We start from the raw sequence: 13,819 nt of genomic DNA, 5'->3' as shown, positions 1-13,819 counted from the left end.
CAATCAGGATTTAACACTAACATATTATGCTCAATGTACTTATTTCTCACTGTAAAAGTTCAAAGTATAACCTTACTCAACCATGTGCTTTCATAAACAACTTTGGTAATATGCTCGTGACAAGTCATACAATGCATTATTATGTTTCCCCAAACTTCGACCTCTTAACCACCACTTAAATTGAATCTCCCTCCCTACCCATCCAGGTAAAGAAGGCGAGGAAGAAGCCCCTGCAGTTGAAGATGCCGCGGGCGCTGCCCACCATGGAGGCCCACCAGGTGATCCGTGCCAACGCCCTTTTCCTGCTTTCCCTAAGCAATGCCGCCAAGCCCAGCCTGCTGTACCAACACCCGCCTCGCCCGCTTCACTCCATGCTGCCCAGCCTCAAGGAGGGCGTCTCCGACGAGATGCCCAACAAGATGGGCTGCCTCTACCTGCAGATGCTGGCCAGGTAAATGATAGCTATTGTGATGATGATCAAATTGGAACGAACTACAAAAATCTATAAAACTGGAAACACTTATCTCCCTCACTAGCTTTAAGCACCAGCTGTCAGAGCAGCTCACAGATTACAGCACCTGTACATAGCCCATCAATAATTTAGCCCAAACAACTACCCCTTCCCCTACTGTATTTATTTATTTTGCTCCTTTGCACCCCATTATTTCTATTTCTACTTTGCACTTTCTTCCACTGCAAATCTACTATTCCAGTGTTTTACTTGCTATATTGTATGTAATTCGCCACCATGGCCTTTTTTGCCTTTGCCTCCCTTAACTCACCTCATTTGCTCACTTTGTATATAGACTTATTTTTCTACTGTATTATTGACTGTATGTTTGTTTTATTCCATGTGTAACTCTGTTGTTGTATGTGTCAAACTGCTTTGCTTTATCTTGGCCAGGTCGCAATTGTAAATGAGAACATGTTCTCAACTTGCCTACCTGGTTAAATAAAGGTGAAATAATAAATAAATAAATAAAAATTGAAAAGGACTGGAAAGATTGGGAGGGAAAAAATGTAAAGTAATCTCTTTTTATTTTTTCCTCCCAGACAGTCTCCTTCTCTTTTGGTTTTATGCCCTTTGGGATAGCATTACACTTAAAGCGCTGTGGCAACGTTAATTGAATGTCATGATTATATTTAGGAGAAGTAGAGGAGTCAGGCGCAGGACACAGGGATCAATGTAAACAAACGTGTTTACTTAAATAATCAATAATTCTTCTCCGAGGACAATACATATCGCGGAGAAAACACCTCCGTTCACACACAACAGGAAACAATTACCGACAAGACAAACAGGAAATGCAAAGGTTTAAATAATGAACATAATTAGGAAAAATCAAAACAGGTGTACACAATAAAGACAAAACCAAACGAACAGTGAAACATCGATCGGTGGCAACTAGTAAGCCGGTGACGTCGACCGCCGAACGCCGCCCGAACAAGGAGAGGGGTCGACTTTGGCGGGAGTTGTGACATTGAAGTGATGATGATCATACATTTTGGTTGTATATAGTGTCTTCCATATTTCATGGACATATTACACAGTGAAAACAGTCATGGAATTATTTGCTTTGAGGCAGCATCCACATGACCTAAACACAAAATATTTAAACTACATTTGTACGTAAACCTGTCTCCCCTCTTCCAGGCAACACACAGAGAACTTTGGTGGGTACCAGGATGACAACCTGTTCCAGGATGAGATGAGGTACCTACATTCCACGTCTGTCCCTGCACCCTACATCTCAGTCACCCCCGACGCCTGCCCCAATGTGTTCGTGGAGCCCGAGAGCAACATGAAGTCTATGCCACCCAGGTAACACACATAAAGACAACACATACACCTCGTTTTGAGAATAGAGATGAGCAGACTGATTATGTCTGTGTTTATTGTATGTGGTTGTAGTGTATGTCATATCTGTGTGTGTATTTGTGTGTATGAGAGAGACTTGTATCAGTGTGAAACAGATGGTCAACATTTCTGTGTTCATCTCTTGCAGTCTGGAGACCAGCCCAATCACAGATAGTGACTTGTCCAAGAGGACGGTGTTCCAGAGGTCTTACTCTGTAGTGGCCTCTGAGTATGACAAGAAGCACTTGGCCTCTCCGGCCAGGGTCAAAGCCGTGCCCAGACTTGGAGTCCACAGTGGGGATGCAGGTGGGTAAACCTTCCCCTGAACCACCAGACCAGAGGGCTTTGGGCCTACTTATTATTATTATTATCATTATTATTATTAGGGGTTCAGCAGCGAAACTGTTCATAGGAGTAACAACATGAATTTGTGCATGAGGCAGAAATAATGCGGTGCGACTCGAGTTTCGCCATCAGCTGGAAGACGGTGTCCCTTTTTGGTCAGTGTCAGGGGAGGAAAGGGAGAGTGGAGGGATGTTGAGAGATGGACCCTCAGTCTGCTGCTCTCTCCCTCTGCTGAGAATGACCATCAGATGCAGGCACCATCAGCCCAGTAAAATAAAATAAAAAGCTAATTATTTAAATGTATGCTCACTCAGCTGTGCCTCACAAGTAATACAACAACTGATCATATAGCCTAACCCTAAGCCTACCAAAAATGGTCCGAACAACAATGCATTCGCAGGTAAATTCAAGCAAAATCACTATGTGGTGATAATGTATTGGGACTATATCCTACTGCACAAACCTCATTTGCTACAGTTCTGTTTTTAACAGGTTAATGTTGCATAGGCTGACATTGTATTAAGTAGATCTTGCATCAGAAATGGTTGGTGACCACTGCCCTATTATGTTTCTTCTGGATTATTATTATTATACCGGTTCTTCTTGCCAGGAAAATTAACATGCAAATTCCTGTGAGATGGTAAGGCCAAGGAGGGTGCAACTTGACATGATAGTAAAGGCCCTTAGTCCACACCCTTTCATGCGATGCCATAACAATTGGCCACAAGGTGGTGCTCCAACAGGCGATTGAAATTGCTAACTTTGAAAGGTCACGCCCCTGACCCCTTATGACCTAGAGTCCTGAAAAATTCACCTCAAGAACCCATAAGGTACACCATCATGAATTTCCACCATTTTGAATTTTGTTAAAAACACTTGAAAGGCTACTGCTCTGTACATAAATGCTACAAACGAAATTTGGGGCCGTCCAGTCCATCATTAGAAATGGTCCAAAATACACTATATATACAAAAGTATGCGCATACCCCTTCAAATTAGTTGATTAGGCTATTTCAGCCACACCTGTTACTGACAGGTATATAAAATCCAGCAAACAGCCATGCAATCTCCATAGACAAACATTGCCAGTAGAATGGCCCTCCTGAAGAGCTCAGTGACTTTCAACGTGGTATCGTCATAGGATGCCACCTTTCAGTTTGTCAAATTTCTGCTCTGCTAGAGCTGCTCCGGTCAACTGTAAGTGCTGTTACTGTGAAGTGGAAACATCCAGGAGCAACAACGGCTCAGCCGCAAAGTGGTAGGCCACACAAGCTCACAGAATGAAGCATCTTTCCTCAGTTACAGCACTCACTACCACGTTCCAAACTGCCTCTGGAAGCAACGTCATCACAATAACTGTTCGTTGGGAGCTTCATGAAATGGGTTTCCATGGCCGAGCAGCCGCACACAAGCCTAAGATCAGCATGTGCAATGCCAAGCATCGGCTGGAGTAGTGTAAAGCTCACAGCCATTGGACTCTGGAGCAGTGGAAACGGGTTCTGTGGAGTGTTGAATCACGGTTTACCATCTGGCAATCCGCCGGACGAATCAGGGTTTGTTGTATGCCAAGATGGCATAGCAGTCGGACATGTCTTTTGTCTTGTCCCGTCCTGTCCCGTATATATATTGTTTTCTTCGTATACATTTCGTATATATTTTAATCTCACTTCCCATCTACGGACTGAATATACTTCCTGCAAACCGCCTCACTCAATGTGGTACGGATCTGCTCTTTTTATACTTAAGAACCGGAATCCCCATCAGGAACTAGCCAGCTTACTAGCTAGAAGTCAGTTATCCACTGCTAGTGGTCATCACCGTTAACTCGGACATCAGCCAGCCTCAGCCCGGTCAATTCCTGCCAGTCTGCACAGCGCGATATCAACCCAGAGCACATCGGACTGCTTTTTCTCTACCATATCTCCGGATTCCTACCGCAAGCTCTGAACCTTTACACCGGATCATCGCAGCTAGCTAGCTGCTATCCGAGTACCTACTCCTGGCTAACGTCTCTGTCCCGAAGCAAGTACCCGTTAGCCTGGAGCTAGCCTCGAGCTAGGCCCATCTCCCGGCTAGCCAAAGAGGTCCACCAGCCAGTTCTTGGGCTACAATACCTCTGTTGCCAATTGGCCTGGACCCTTGACTGCCGACACAGAGCCCCGCCGATCCATCACGACTGGTCTGCCGACGTAACCGTCCAAGGGGGTTTCAACAGGCTCTTCCGTTGCGATGTCGCCGGATGCCCATCTGCTAGCCCCGGCCCGCTAGCTGTCTGAATCGCCGTTTCTCCAGCTCTCCTAGCGTAGTAACGACTACTGAATTGGCTCCCTGACTCATCTAGTGCTACTCATTGGACTCTATGATCACTCAGCTGCACATGCCTTTCCCTAATGTCAATATGCCTCGTCTATTGCTGTTTCGGTTAGTGATTATTGGCTTATTTCACTGTAGAGCCCCCAGCCCTGCCCAATATGCCTTAGATAGCCCTTTTGTTCCACCCCCCACACATGCGGTGACCTCCCCTGGCTTAACTGGTGCCTCTGGAGAAAAAACTTTGACGACCAGTTCTTATAGCCTTTAGCCGTACCCTTATCCTACTCCTCCTCTGGTGATGTAGAGGTTAACCCCTGCAGCCCCCAGCACCACTCCCATTCCCCAGGCACTCTCATTTGTTGACCTCTGTAACCGTGAAAGCCTTGGTTTCATGCATGTTAACATCAGAAGCCTCCTCCCTAAGTTTGTTTTATTCACTGTTTTAGCACACTGATGTCCTTGCCATGTCTGAATCATGGCTTAGGAAGGCCACCAAAAATCATGACATTTCCATCCCTAACTATAACATTTTCCAAGAAGATAGAACTACCAAAGAGGGCGGAGTTGCAATCTACTGCAGAGAGAGCCTGGAGAGTTCTGTCTTACTATCCAGGTCAATTCCCAAACAATTTAAGCTTCTACTTTTAAAAATCCACCTTTCCAGAAAGAAGTCTCTCACCGTTGCCAAAATTATAAGACCCCCTTCAGCCCCCAGCTGTGCCCCGGACACAATATGTGAATTGATTACCCCATCTATCTTCAGAGTTTGTACTGTTAGGTGACCTAAACTGGGATGTGCTTAACACCCTGGCCATCCTACAATCTAAGCTAGATACCCTCATTTTCATCAAGGAACCTACCAGATACAACCCTAAATCCGTAACCATGGGCACCCTCTTAGATATCATCCTGACCAACTTGCCCTCTAAATACACCTCTACTGTCTTCAACCAGGATCTCAGGGATCACTGCCTCATTGCCTGCATGCCTAATGGGCCTGCGTTCAAACGACCACCCCTCATCACTGTCAAACGCACCCTAAAACACTTCAGCAAGCAGGTCTTTCTAATCGGCCTGGCCCGGGAATCCTGGAAGGATATTGACCTCATCCCGTCAGTAAAGGATGCCTGGTTGTTCTTCAAAAGTGCCTTCCTCACCATCTTAAATAAACATGCCCCTTTCAAAAAAATGTAGAACTAAGAACAGATATAGCCCTTGGTTCACTCCAGACTTGACTGCCCTTGACCAGCACAAAAACATCCTGTGGTGTTCTGCATCAAATAGCCCCCGCGATATGCAACTTTTCAGGGAAGTCCAACCAATATACTCAGTCAGTTAGGAAAGCTAACGCTAGCTTTTTCAAACAGAAATTTGCATCCTGTAGCACTAATACCAAAAGGTTTTGGGACACTATGAAGTCCATGGAGAATAAGAGCACCTCCTCCCAGCTGGCTAGGAAACACTGTCACCACCGATAAATTCAATAAGCATTTTTCTATGGCTGGCCATCCTTTCCACCTGGCTACCCCAACAGCTCAGCACCCCCAGAAGCAACTTGCCCAAGCACCCCCCCCCCCCCCCCCCGCTTCTCCTTCACCCAAATCCAGACAGCTGATGTTCTGAAAGAGCTGCAAAATCTGGATCCCTACAAATCAGTTTGGACCCTCTAGCCTATTCAACCTCTTTCGTATCGTCTGAGATCCCCAAATGATTGGAAAGCTACAGTGTCTCCCTCTTCAAAGCGGGAGACACTGTAGACCCAAACTGTTCTAGACCTATATCCATCCTGCCCTGCCTTTCTAAAATCTTTGAAAGCCAAGTTAACAAACAGATAACCGACCATTTCAAATCCCACCGTATCTTCTCCGCTATGCAATCTGGTTTCCGAGCTAGTCATGGGTGCACCTCAGCCACGCTCAAGGTCCTAAACGATATGATAACTGCCATCGATAAAATACAGTACTGTGCAGCCGTCTTCATCGACCTGGCCAAGGCTTTCGACTCTGTCAATCACTGCATTCTTATCGGCAGACTCAATAGCCTTGGTTTCTCAAATGACTGCCTTGCCTGGTTCACCAACTACTTCTCAGACAGAGTTGTGTGTCAAATCGGAGGGTCTGTTGTCCGAACCTCTGGCAGTCTCTATGGGGGTGCCACAGGGTTCAATTCTCGGACCGACTCTTTTCTCTGTATATATCAATGATGTCGCTCTTGCTGCTGGTGATTCTCTGATCCACCTCTACACAGACGACACCATTCTGTATATATCTGGCCCTTCTTTGGACACTGTGTTAACAAACCTCCAAACGAGCTTCAATGCCATACAACACTCCTTCTGTGGCCTCCAACTGCTTTTAAATGCTAGTAAAACTAAATGCATGCTCTTCAACCAATTACTGCACGCACCCGCCCGACTAGCATCACTACTCTGGACGGTTCTGACTTATAATATGTGGACAACTGCAAATACCTAGGTGTCTGGTTCGACTGTAAATTCTCCTTCCAGACTCACATTAAGCATCTCCAATCCAAAATGAAATCTGGAATCGGCTTCCTATTTCGCAACAAAGCCTCCTTCACTCATGCTGCCAAACATACCCTCGTAAAACTGACTATCCTACCGATCCTTGACTTCGGCGATGTAATTTACAAAATAGCTTCCAACACTCTACTCAGCAAACTGGATGTAGTCTATCAGTGCCATCCGTTTTGTCACCAAAGCCCCATATACTACCCACCACTGCGACCTGTATGCTCTTGTTGGCTGGCCCTTGCTACATTTTCGTCGCCAAACCCACTGGCTCCAGGTCATCTAATAACTCTTTGCTAGGTAAAGCCCCGCCTTATCTCAGCTCACTGGTCACAATAGCAACACCCACCCGTAGCACACGCTCCAGCAGGTATATCTCACTGGTCATCCCCAAAGCCAACACTTCCTTCGGCCGCCTTTCCTTCCAGTTCTCTGCTGCCAATGACTGGAACGAATTACAAAAATCACTGAAGTTGGAGACTTCTATCTCCCTCTCTAACTTTAAGCATCAGCTGTCAGAGCAGCTTACCGATGGCTGTGTACAGGTACAGTGAATCTGTAAATAGCACACCCAACTAACTCATACCCATATTGTTATTTATCCTCTTGCTCTTTTGCACCCCAGTATCTCTACTTGTACATCATTATCTGCACATCTATCACTACAGTGTTCATGCTAAATTGTAATTATTTCTCCTCTATGGCCTATTTATTGCCTTACCTCCCTTCTCTTCTACATTTGCACACACTGTACATATATTTTTATATTGTGTTATTGACTCTACAGTCGTGGCCAACATTTTTGAGAATGACACAAATATACATTTTTACAGTTTGCTGCTTCAGTGTCTTTACGTATTTTTGTCAGATGTTGCTATGGAATACTGAAGTACCCATTACAAGCATTTCATAAGTGTCAAAGGCTTTTATTGACAATGACATGAAGTTGATGCAGTCAATATGTGCTTTTTCAAAACCTCTGCAATCCGTCCTGGCATGCTGTTAATTAACTTCTGGGCCACATCCTGACTGATGGTATCCCATTCTTGCATAATCAATGCTTGGAGTTTGTCAGAATTTGTGGGGTTTTGTTTGTCCACCCGCCTCTTGAGGATTTACTACAAGTTCTCAATGGGATTAAGGTCTGGGGAGTTTCCTGGCCATGGACCCAAAATATCGATGTTTTGATCCCCGAGCCACTTAGCTATCACTTTTGCCTTATGGCAAGGTGCTCCATCATGCTGGAAAAGGCATTGTTCGTCACCAAACTGTTCCTGGATGGTTGGGAGAAGTTGCTCTCGGAGGATGTGTTGGTACCATTCTTTATTCATGGCTGTGTTCTTAGGCAAAATTGTGAGTGAGCCCACTCCCTTGGCTGAGAAGCAACCCCACACATGAATGGTCTCAGGATGCTTTACTGTTGGCATGACACAGGACTGATGGTAGCGCTCACCTTCTCCGGACAAGCTTTTTTCCAAACAATCGGAAAGAGGATTCGTCAGAGAAAATTACTTTACCCCAGTCCTCAGCAGTCCAATCCCTGTATCAGTCTGTCCCTGATGTTTTTCCTGGAGAGAAGTGGCTTCTTTGCTGCCCTTCTTGACACCAGGCCACCCTCCAAAAGTCTTCGCCTCACTGTGCGTGCAGATGCACTCACACCTGCCTGCTGCCATTCCTGAGCAAGCTCTGTACTGGTGGTGCCCCGATCCCGCAGCTGAACCAACTTTAGGAGACGGTCCTGGCGCTTGCTGGACTTTCTTGGGCGCCCTGAAGCCTTCTTCACAACAATTGAACCGCTCTCCTTGAAGTTCTTGATGATCTGATAAATGGTTGATTTAGGTGCAATCTTACTGGCAGCAATATCCTTGCCTGTGAAGCCCTTTTTGTGCTAAGCAATGATGATGGCTTTGCTTCCTTCCAGGTAACCATGGTTGACAGAGGAAGAACAATGATTCTAAGCACCACCCTCCTTTTGAAGCTTCCAGTCTGTTATTTGAAGTCAATCAGCATGACAGAGTGATCTCCAGCCTTGTCCTCGTCAACACTCACCTGTGTTAATGAGAGAATCACTGACGTGATGTCAACTGGTCCTTTTGTGGCAGGGCTGAAATGCAGTAGAAATGTTTTTTGGGGATTCAGTTCATTTGCATGGCAAAGAGGGACTTTGCAATTCATCTGATTACTCTTCTTAACATTTTGGAGTATATGCAAATTGCCATCATACAAACTGAGGCAGCAGACTTTTTGAAAATTTATATTTGTGTCATTCTCAAAACTTTTGGCCACGACTGTACATTTGTTCATGTGTAACTCTGTTGTTTTTGTCGCACTGCTTTGCTTGATCTTATAATATATATATATTATTTATTTATTTATTTTTATTATATACTGCTCAAAAAAATAAGGGAACACTTAAACAACACATCCTAGATCTGAATGAAAGAAATAATCTTAATAAATATTTTTTTCTTTACATAGTTGAATGTGCTGACAACAAAATCACACAAAAATAATCAATGGAAATCCAATTTATCAACCCATGGAGGTCTGGATTTGGAGTCACACTCAAAATTAAAGTGGAAAACCACACTACAGGCTGATCCAACTTTGATGTAATGTCCTTAAAACAAGTCAAAATGAGGCTCAGTAGGGTGTGTGGCCTCCACGTGCCTGTATGACCTCCCTACAACGCCTGGGCATGCTCCTGATGATGTGGCGGATGGTCTCCTGAGGGATCTCCTCCCAGACCTGGACTAAAGCATCCGCCAACTCCTGGACAGTCTGTGGTGCAACGTGGCGTTGGTGGATGGAGCGAGACATGATGTCCCAGATGTGCTCAATTGGATTCAGGTCTGGGGAACGGGCGGGCCAGTCCATAGCATCAATGCTTTCCTCTTGCCGGAACTGCTGACACTCTCCAGCCACATGAGATCTAGCATTGTCTTGCATTAGGAGGAACCCAGGGCCAACCGCACCAGCATATGGTCTCAGCAGGGGTCTGAGGATTTCATCTCGGTACCTAATGGCAGTCAGGCTACCTCTGGCGAGCACATGGAGGGCTGTGCGGCCCCCCAAAGAAATGCCACCCCACACCATGACTGACCCACCGCCAAACCGGTCATGCTGGAGGATGTTGCAGGCAGCAGAACGTTCTCCACGGCGTCTCCAGACTCTGTCACGTCTGTCACGTGCTCAGTGTGAACCTGCTTTCATCTGTGAAGAGCACAGGGCGCCAGTGGGGAATTTTCCGATCTTGGTGTTCTATGGCAAATGCCAAACGTCTTGCACGGTGTTGGGCTGTAAGCACAACCCCCACCTGTGGACGTCGGGCCCTCATACCACCCTCATGGAGTCTGTTTCTGACCATTTGAGCAGACACATGCACATTTGTGGCCTGCTGGAGGTCATTTTGCAGGGCTCTGGCAGTGCTCCTCCTGCTCCTCCTTGCACAAAGGCGGAGGTAGCGGTCCTGCTGCTGGGTTGTTGCCCTCCTACGACCTCCCCCACGTCTCCTGATGTACTGGCCTGTCTCCTGGTAGCGCCTCCATGCTCTGGACACTACGCTGACAGACACAGCAAACCTTCTTGCCACAGCTCGCATTGATGTGCCATCCTGGATGAGCTGCACTACCTGAGCCACTTGTGTGGGTTGTAGACTCCGTCTCATGCTGCCACTAGAGTGAAAGCACCGCCAGCATTCAAAAGTGACCGAAACATCAGCCAGGAAGCATTGGAACTGAGAAGTGGTCTGTGGTCCCCACCTGCAGAACCACTCCTTTATTGGGGGTGTCTTGCTAATTGCCTATAATTTCCACCTGTTGTCTCTTCCATTTGCACAACAGCATGTGAAATGTATTGTCAATCAGTGTTGCTTCCTAAGTGGACAGTTTGATTTCACAGAAGTGTGACTGACTTGGAGTTACATTGTGTTTAAGTGTTTCCTTTCTTTTTTTGAGCAGTGTATATATATATATTTTTTAAATGCATAGTGCCAACAGTAACTTTTGAGGGAGAAGGAATAATGGTCTGGTGCTGTGTTTCTTGGTTTGGGCTAGGTCCCTTAGTTCCAGTGAAGGGAAATCTTAATGCTACAGCATACAATGACACTCTGGATGATTATGTGCTTCCAACTTTGTGGCAACAGTTTGGGGAAGGTCCTTTCCTGTTTTAGCATGACAATGACCCCGGGCACAAAGCGAGGTCCATACAGAAATGGTTTGTTGAGATCGATGTGGAAGAACTTGACTGGCCTGCACAGAGCCCTAACCTCAACCACATTGAATACCTTTGGGGTGAAATGGAACACTGTCTGCGAGCCAGGTCTAATGGCCCAGCATCAGTGCCCGACCTCACTAATGCTCGTGGCTGAATGGAAGCAATTTCCTGCAGCAAATGTTCCAACATCTAGTGGAAAGCCTTCCCAGAAGAGTGGAGGCTGTTATAGCATCAAAGAGGGGAGCAACTCCATATTAATGTCCATGTTTTTGGAATGAGATGTTCGATGAGCGGGTGTCCACATGCTTTTGTTCATGTAGTTTACATCAAAAGCATATTGCACGATCTGTTTGATTTAGAGTTCTGAATTTTGGCAAGCATGTTAAGGAGTACAGAAGTAGCTCAGACTAGGTCAGTGTGCCCAATTTGTCCTGATGGTGGCACAGTGGGCCAACAGCTTGAACCCTGGCATTGCTGCTTGCAACTGTAATTATTATTATTATTCCTCTTCTACTGTAACGTAAAATTCAAATTCTTGTGAGTTGGTGAGGCCCTGTAGGGTGCAACCTTTGATAGTACAGGGCCGTGGGCCACACCTTCGCACGTAATGCCATGCCAATTGTCCACATGGTGCCGCTATAACAACCGATTTAATGTGCACATTTTGCAAGGTCACGCTCCTCACACTGTGAGCTAGAGTTAAAAAAAGTGTTACGTAGGTCCCTCTCTTCACAAGGAAAAAATATGCCTCGAACTCATAAAGTCCACCATTATGGATTTTCCGCAATTTAATGTTTTGTGAAAAACACAAACGCTAGTCCTCTTGTACCGAATGACCGATCTGCACGAAAGATGATAAATGGCATCTATGGCCCAATGTCTCCCAACGCAACATTTTCTAGGCTAAAATTTCAAACACTTGCAAATTTGGTGCCAATCAGTCCAGTGCTCCTGGAGAAAGACATTTGAAGGAGTTAACATCATTGCAAATTGTCTAAAATACATCAAATGCATATTGCACAATTTGTTTGATTAAGAGTTCTGATATTTGTCAAGTGTGGTAAGGAGTACAGAATTAGCTAATCCTAGGGCGATGTGTCCAATTTGCCCTGATGGTGGCACAGTTGGCCCACAGCTTGAACCAAGGCATTGCTGCTTGCCGCTTTAATTTATATAATATTTGTAACACTGTCCTCCCCTCCAGAAGTGGGTTCTTCTCTGTTGCGCCACCCCTCCCCGGAACTGTCCCGTCTCATCTCGGCCCACGGATCCCTCAGTAAGGGCGAGAGGAACTTCCAGTGGCCTGTCCTGGCCTTCGTCATCCAGCACCATGACCTGGAGGGTCTGGAGGTTGCCATGAAGCATGCCCTGCGCAAGTCCACCTGCAGGGTCTTCGCCATGGAGGTAACATTCGTCAAAGAGATACTCGTACACATAACAGTGGGCATTTTAGCATTTCCCATCAGAAAATGTGTCAAGCTCCCTGGGAATGCTAACACTTGCTGGCCATGGAGATATGTCAAAGATAGTCATACACAAGATGGTGGACAGTTAGCATTTTCATAGGAAAATGTGTCACGCTGCCTGAAGTGCCAATTTCATGCTTACATTAGCATCAAATTAGCCTCAAATGCTAACGTGATTAGCCTCTTTTTGAGGTACCTCAGTAGTCGCTAGACGGCCTTGTTAGAAAGGACAAAAGTGTAGGCAATATCTGAGATTAGAAACTGATCTGAAAATGTATTGTTAAGGTTACTCCCGAGTGGCGCAGCGGTTTAAGGCACTGCATCTCGGTGCAAGAGGCGTCACTACAGTCCCTGGTTTAAATCCAGGCTGTTTCACATCCGGCTGTGTTTGGAAGTCCCATAGGGCGGCGCTCAATTGGCCCAGTGTCATCCGGGTTTGGCCGAGGAAGGCCGTCATTGTAAATAAGAATTTGTTCTTAACTGACTTGCCTAGTTAAATTAAAAACAATATATATATTTAAAAGGTTAGGTTAGGGGTCAACCTTTGTACATTGTTGGTTTTTGGTACTTTTATATGAAATTAATACATTGCTTCAGGTCTTTGCTTTGAAATTTAAAGGAATGTTTTCTGAAGTGAGTGAAAGCTACCATCTTACTTCCCTCCCCCTCCTCAGGCGTTCAACTGGCTGCTGTGTAACGTGATCCAGACCACCTCGCTGCACGACATCCTGTGGCACTTTGTCGCCTCCCTCACCCCGTCACCCTTTGAACCCGAGGAAGAGGAGGAGGAAGAAAACAAAGCCCCCGGGAACAAGAAAATTGTGATGGAGCAGGTGATGTTTGATTAAGAATCCAGGACCGAAGTGGTGGGGGGAGGTTAATTTTATTGCCGCCATCTTCAACAGGTCTCTTGCTAAATAGATCATCTCAATGAGACAAACCTGGATAAAAAAGGGTTTTATTTGAGGTACCAGTACAAAATATTCAGATGTTTTTATTGTCAACTGAACTAAAACAGATGCATACTGTATCATGTGAAATGACTGGGAATAGGGCCTGATTAATTAATTTCAGTTTACTTATTTCGTTATA

General features: G+C 45.6%; 1 protein-coding gene across 9 annotated transcripts in view; it reads left to right on the top strand.

The window, feature by feature from the left end:
• mycbp2 (MYC binding protein 2) overlaps positions 1–13,819 on the top strand; it is a 347,166-nt gene that overhangs the window by 278,172 nt on the left and 55,175 nt on the right. For 8 of the 9 annotated variants that reach the window (XM_029703702.1, XM_029703697.1, XM_029703701.1 and 5 more), the window contains 5 exons: positions 207–451; positions 1,655–1,822; positions 2,007–2,164; positions 12,466–12,665; positions 13,402–13,560. In XM_029703702.1, the coding sequence (XP_029559562.1) occupies positions 207–451; positions 1,655–1,822; positions 2,007–2,164; positions 12,466–12,665; positions 13,402–13,560 (930 nt within the window). The remainder of the gene's footprint in view (positions 1–206; positions 452–1,654; positions 1,823–2,006; positions 2,165–12,465; positions 12,666–13,401; positions 13,561–13,819) is intronic. The other variant, XM_029703698.1, reaches the window with a different exon arrangement.

The sequence above is a fragment of the Salmo trutta genome, chromosome 20 (assembly GCF_901001165.1).
Source record: "Salmo trutta chromosome 20, fSalTru1.1, whole genome shotgun sequence".
Taxonomy (NCBI): domain Eukaryota; kingdom Metazoa; phylum Chordata; class Actinopteri; order Salmoniformes; family Salmonidae; genus Salmo; species Salmo trutta.
The sequence above is the reverse complement of the archived record's forward strand: the minus strand, read 5'-3'. Positions and strand labels throughout refer to the sequence as shown.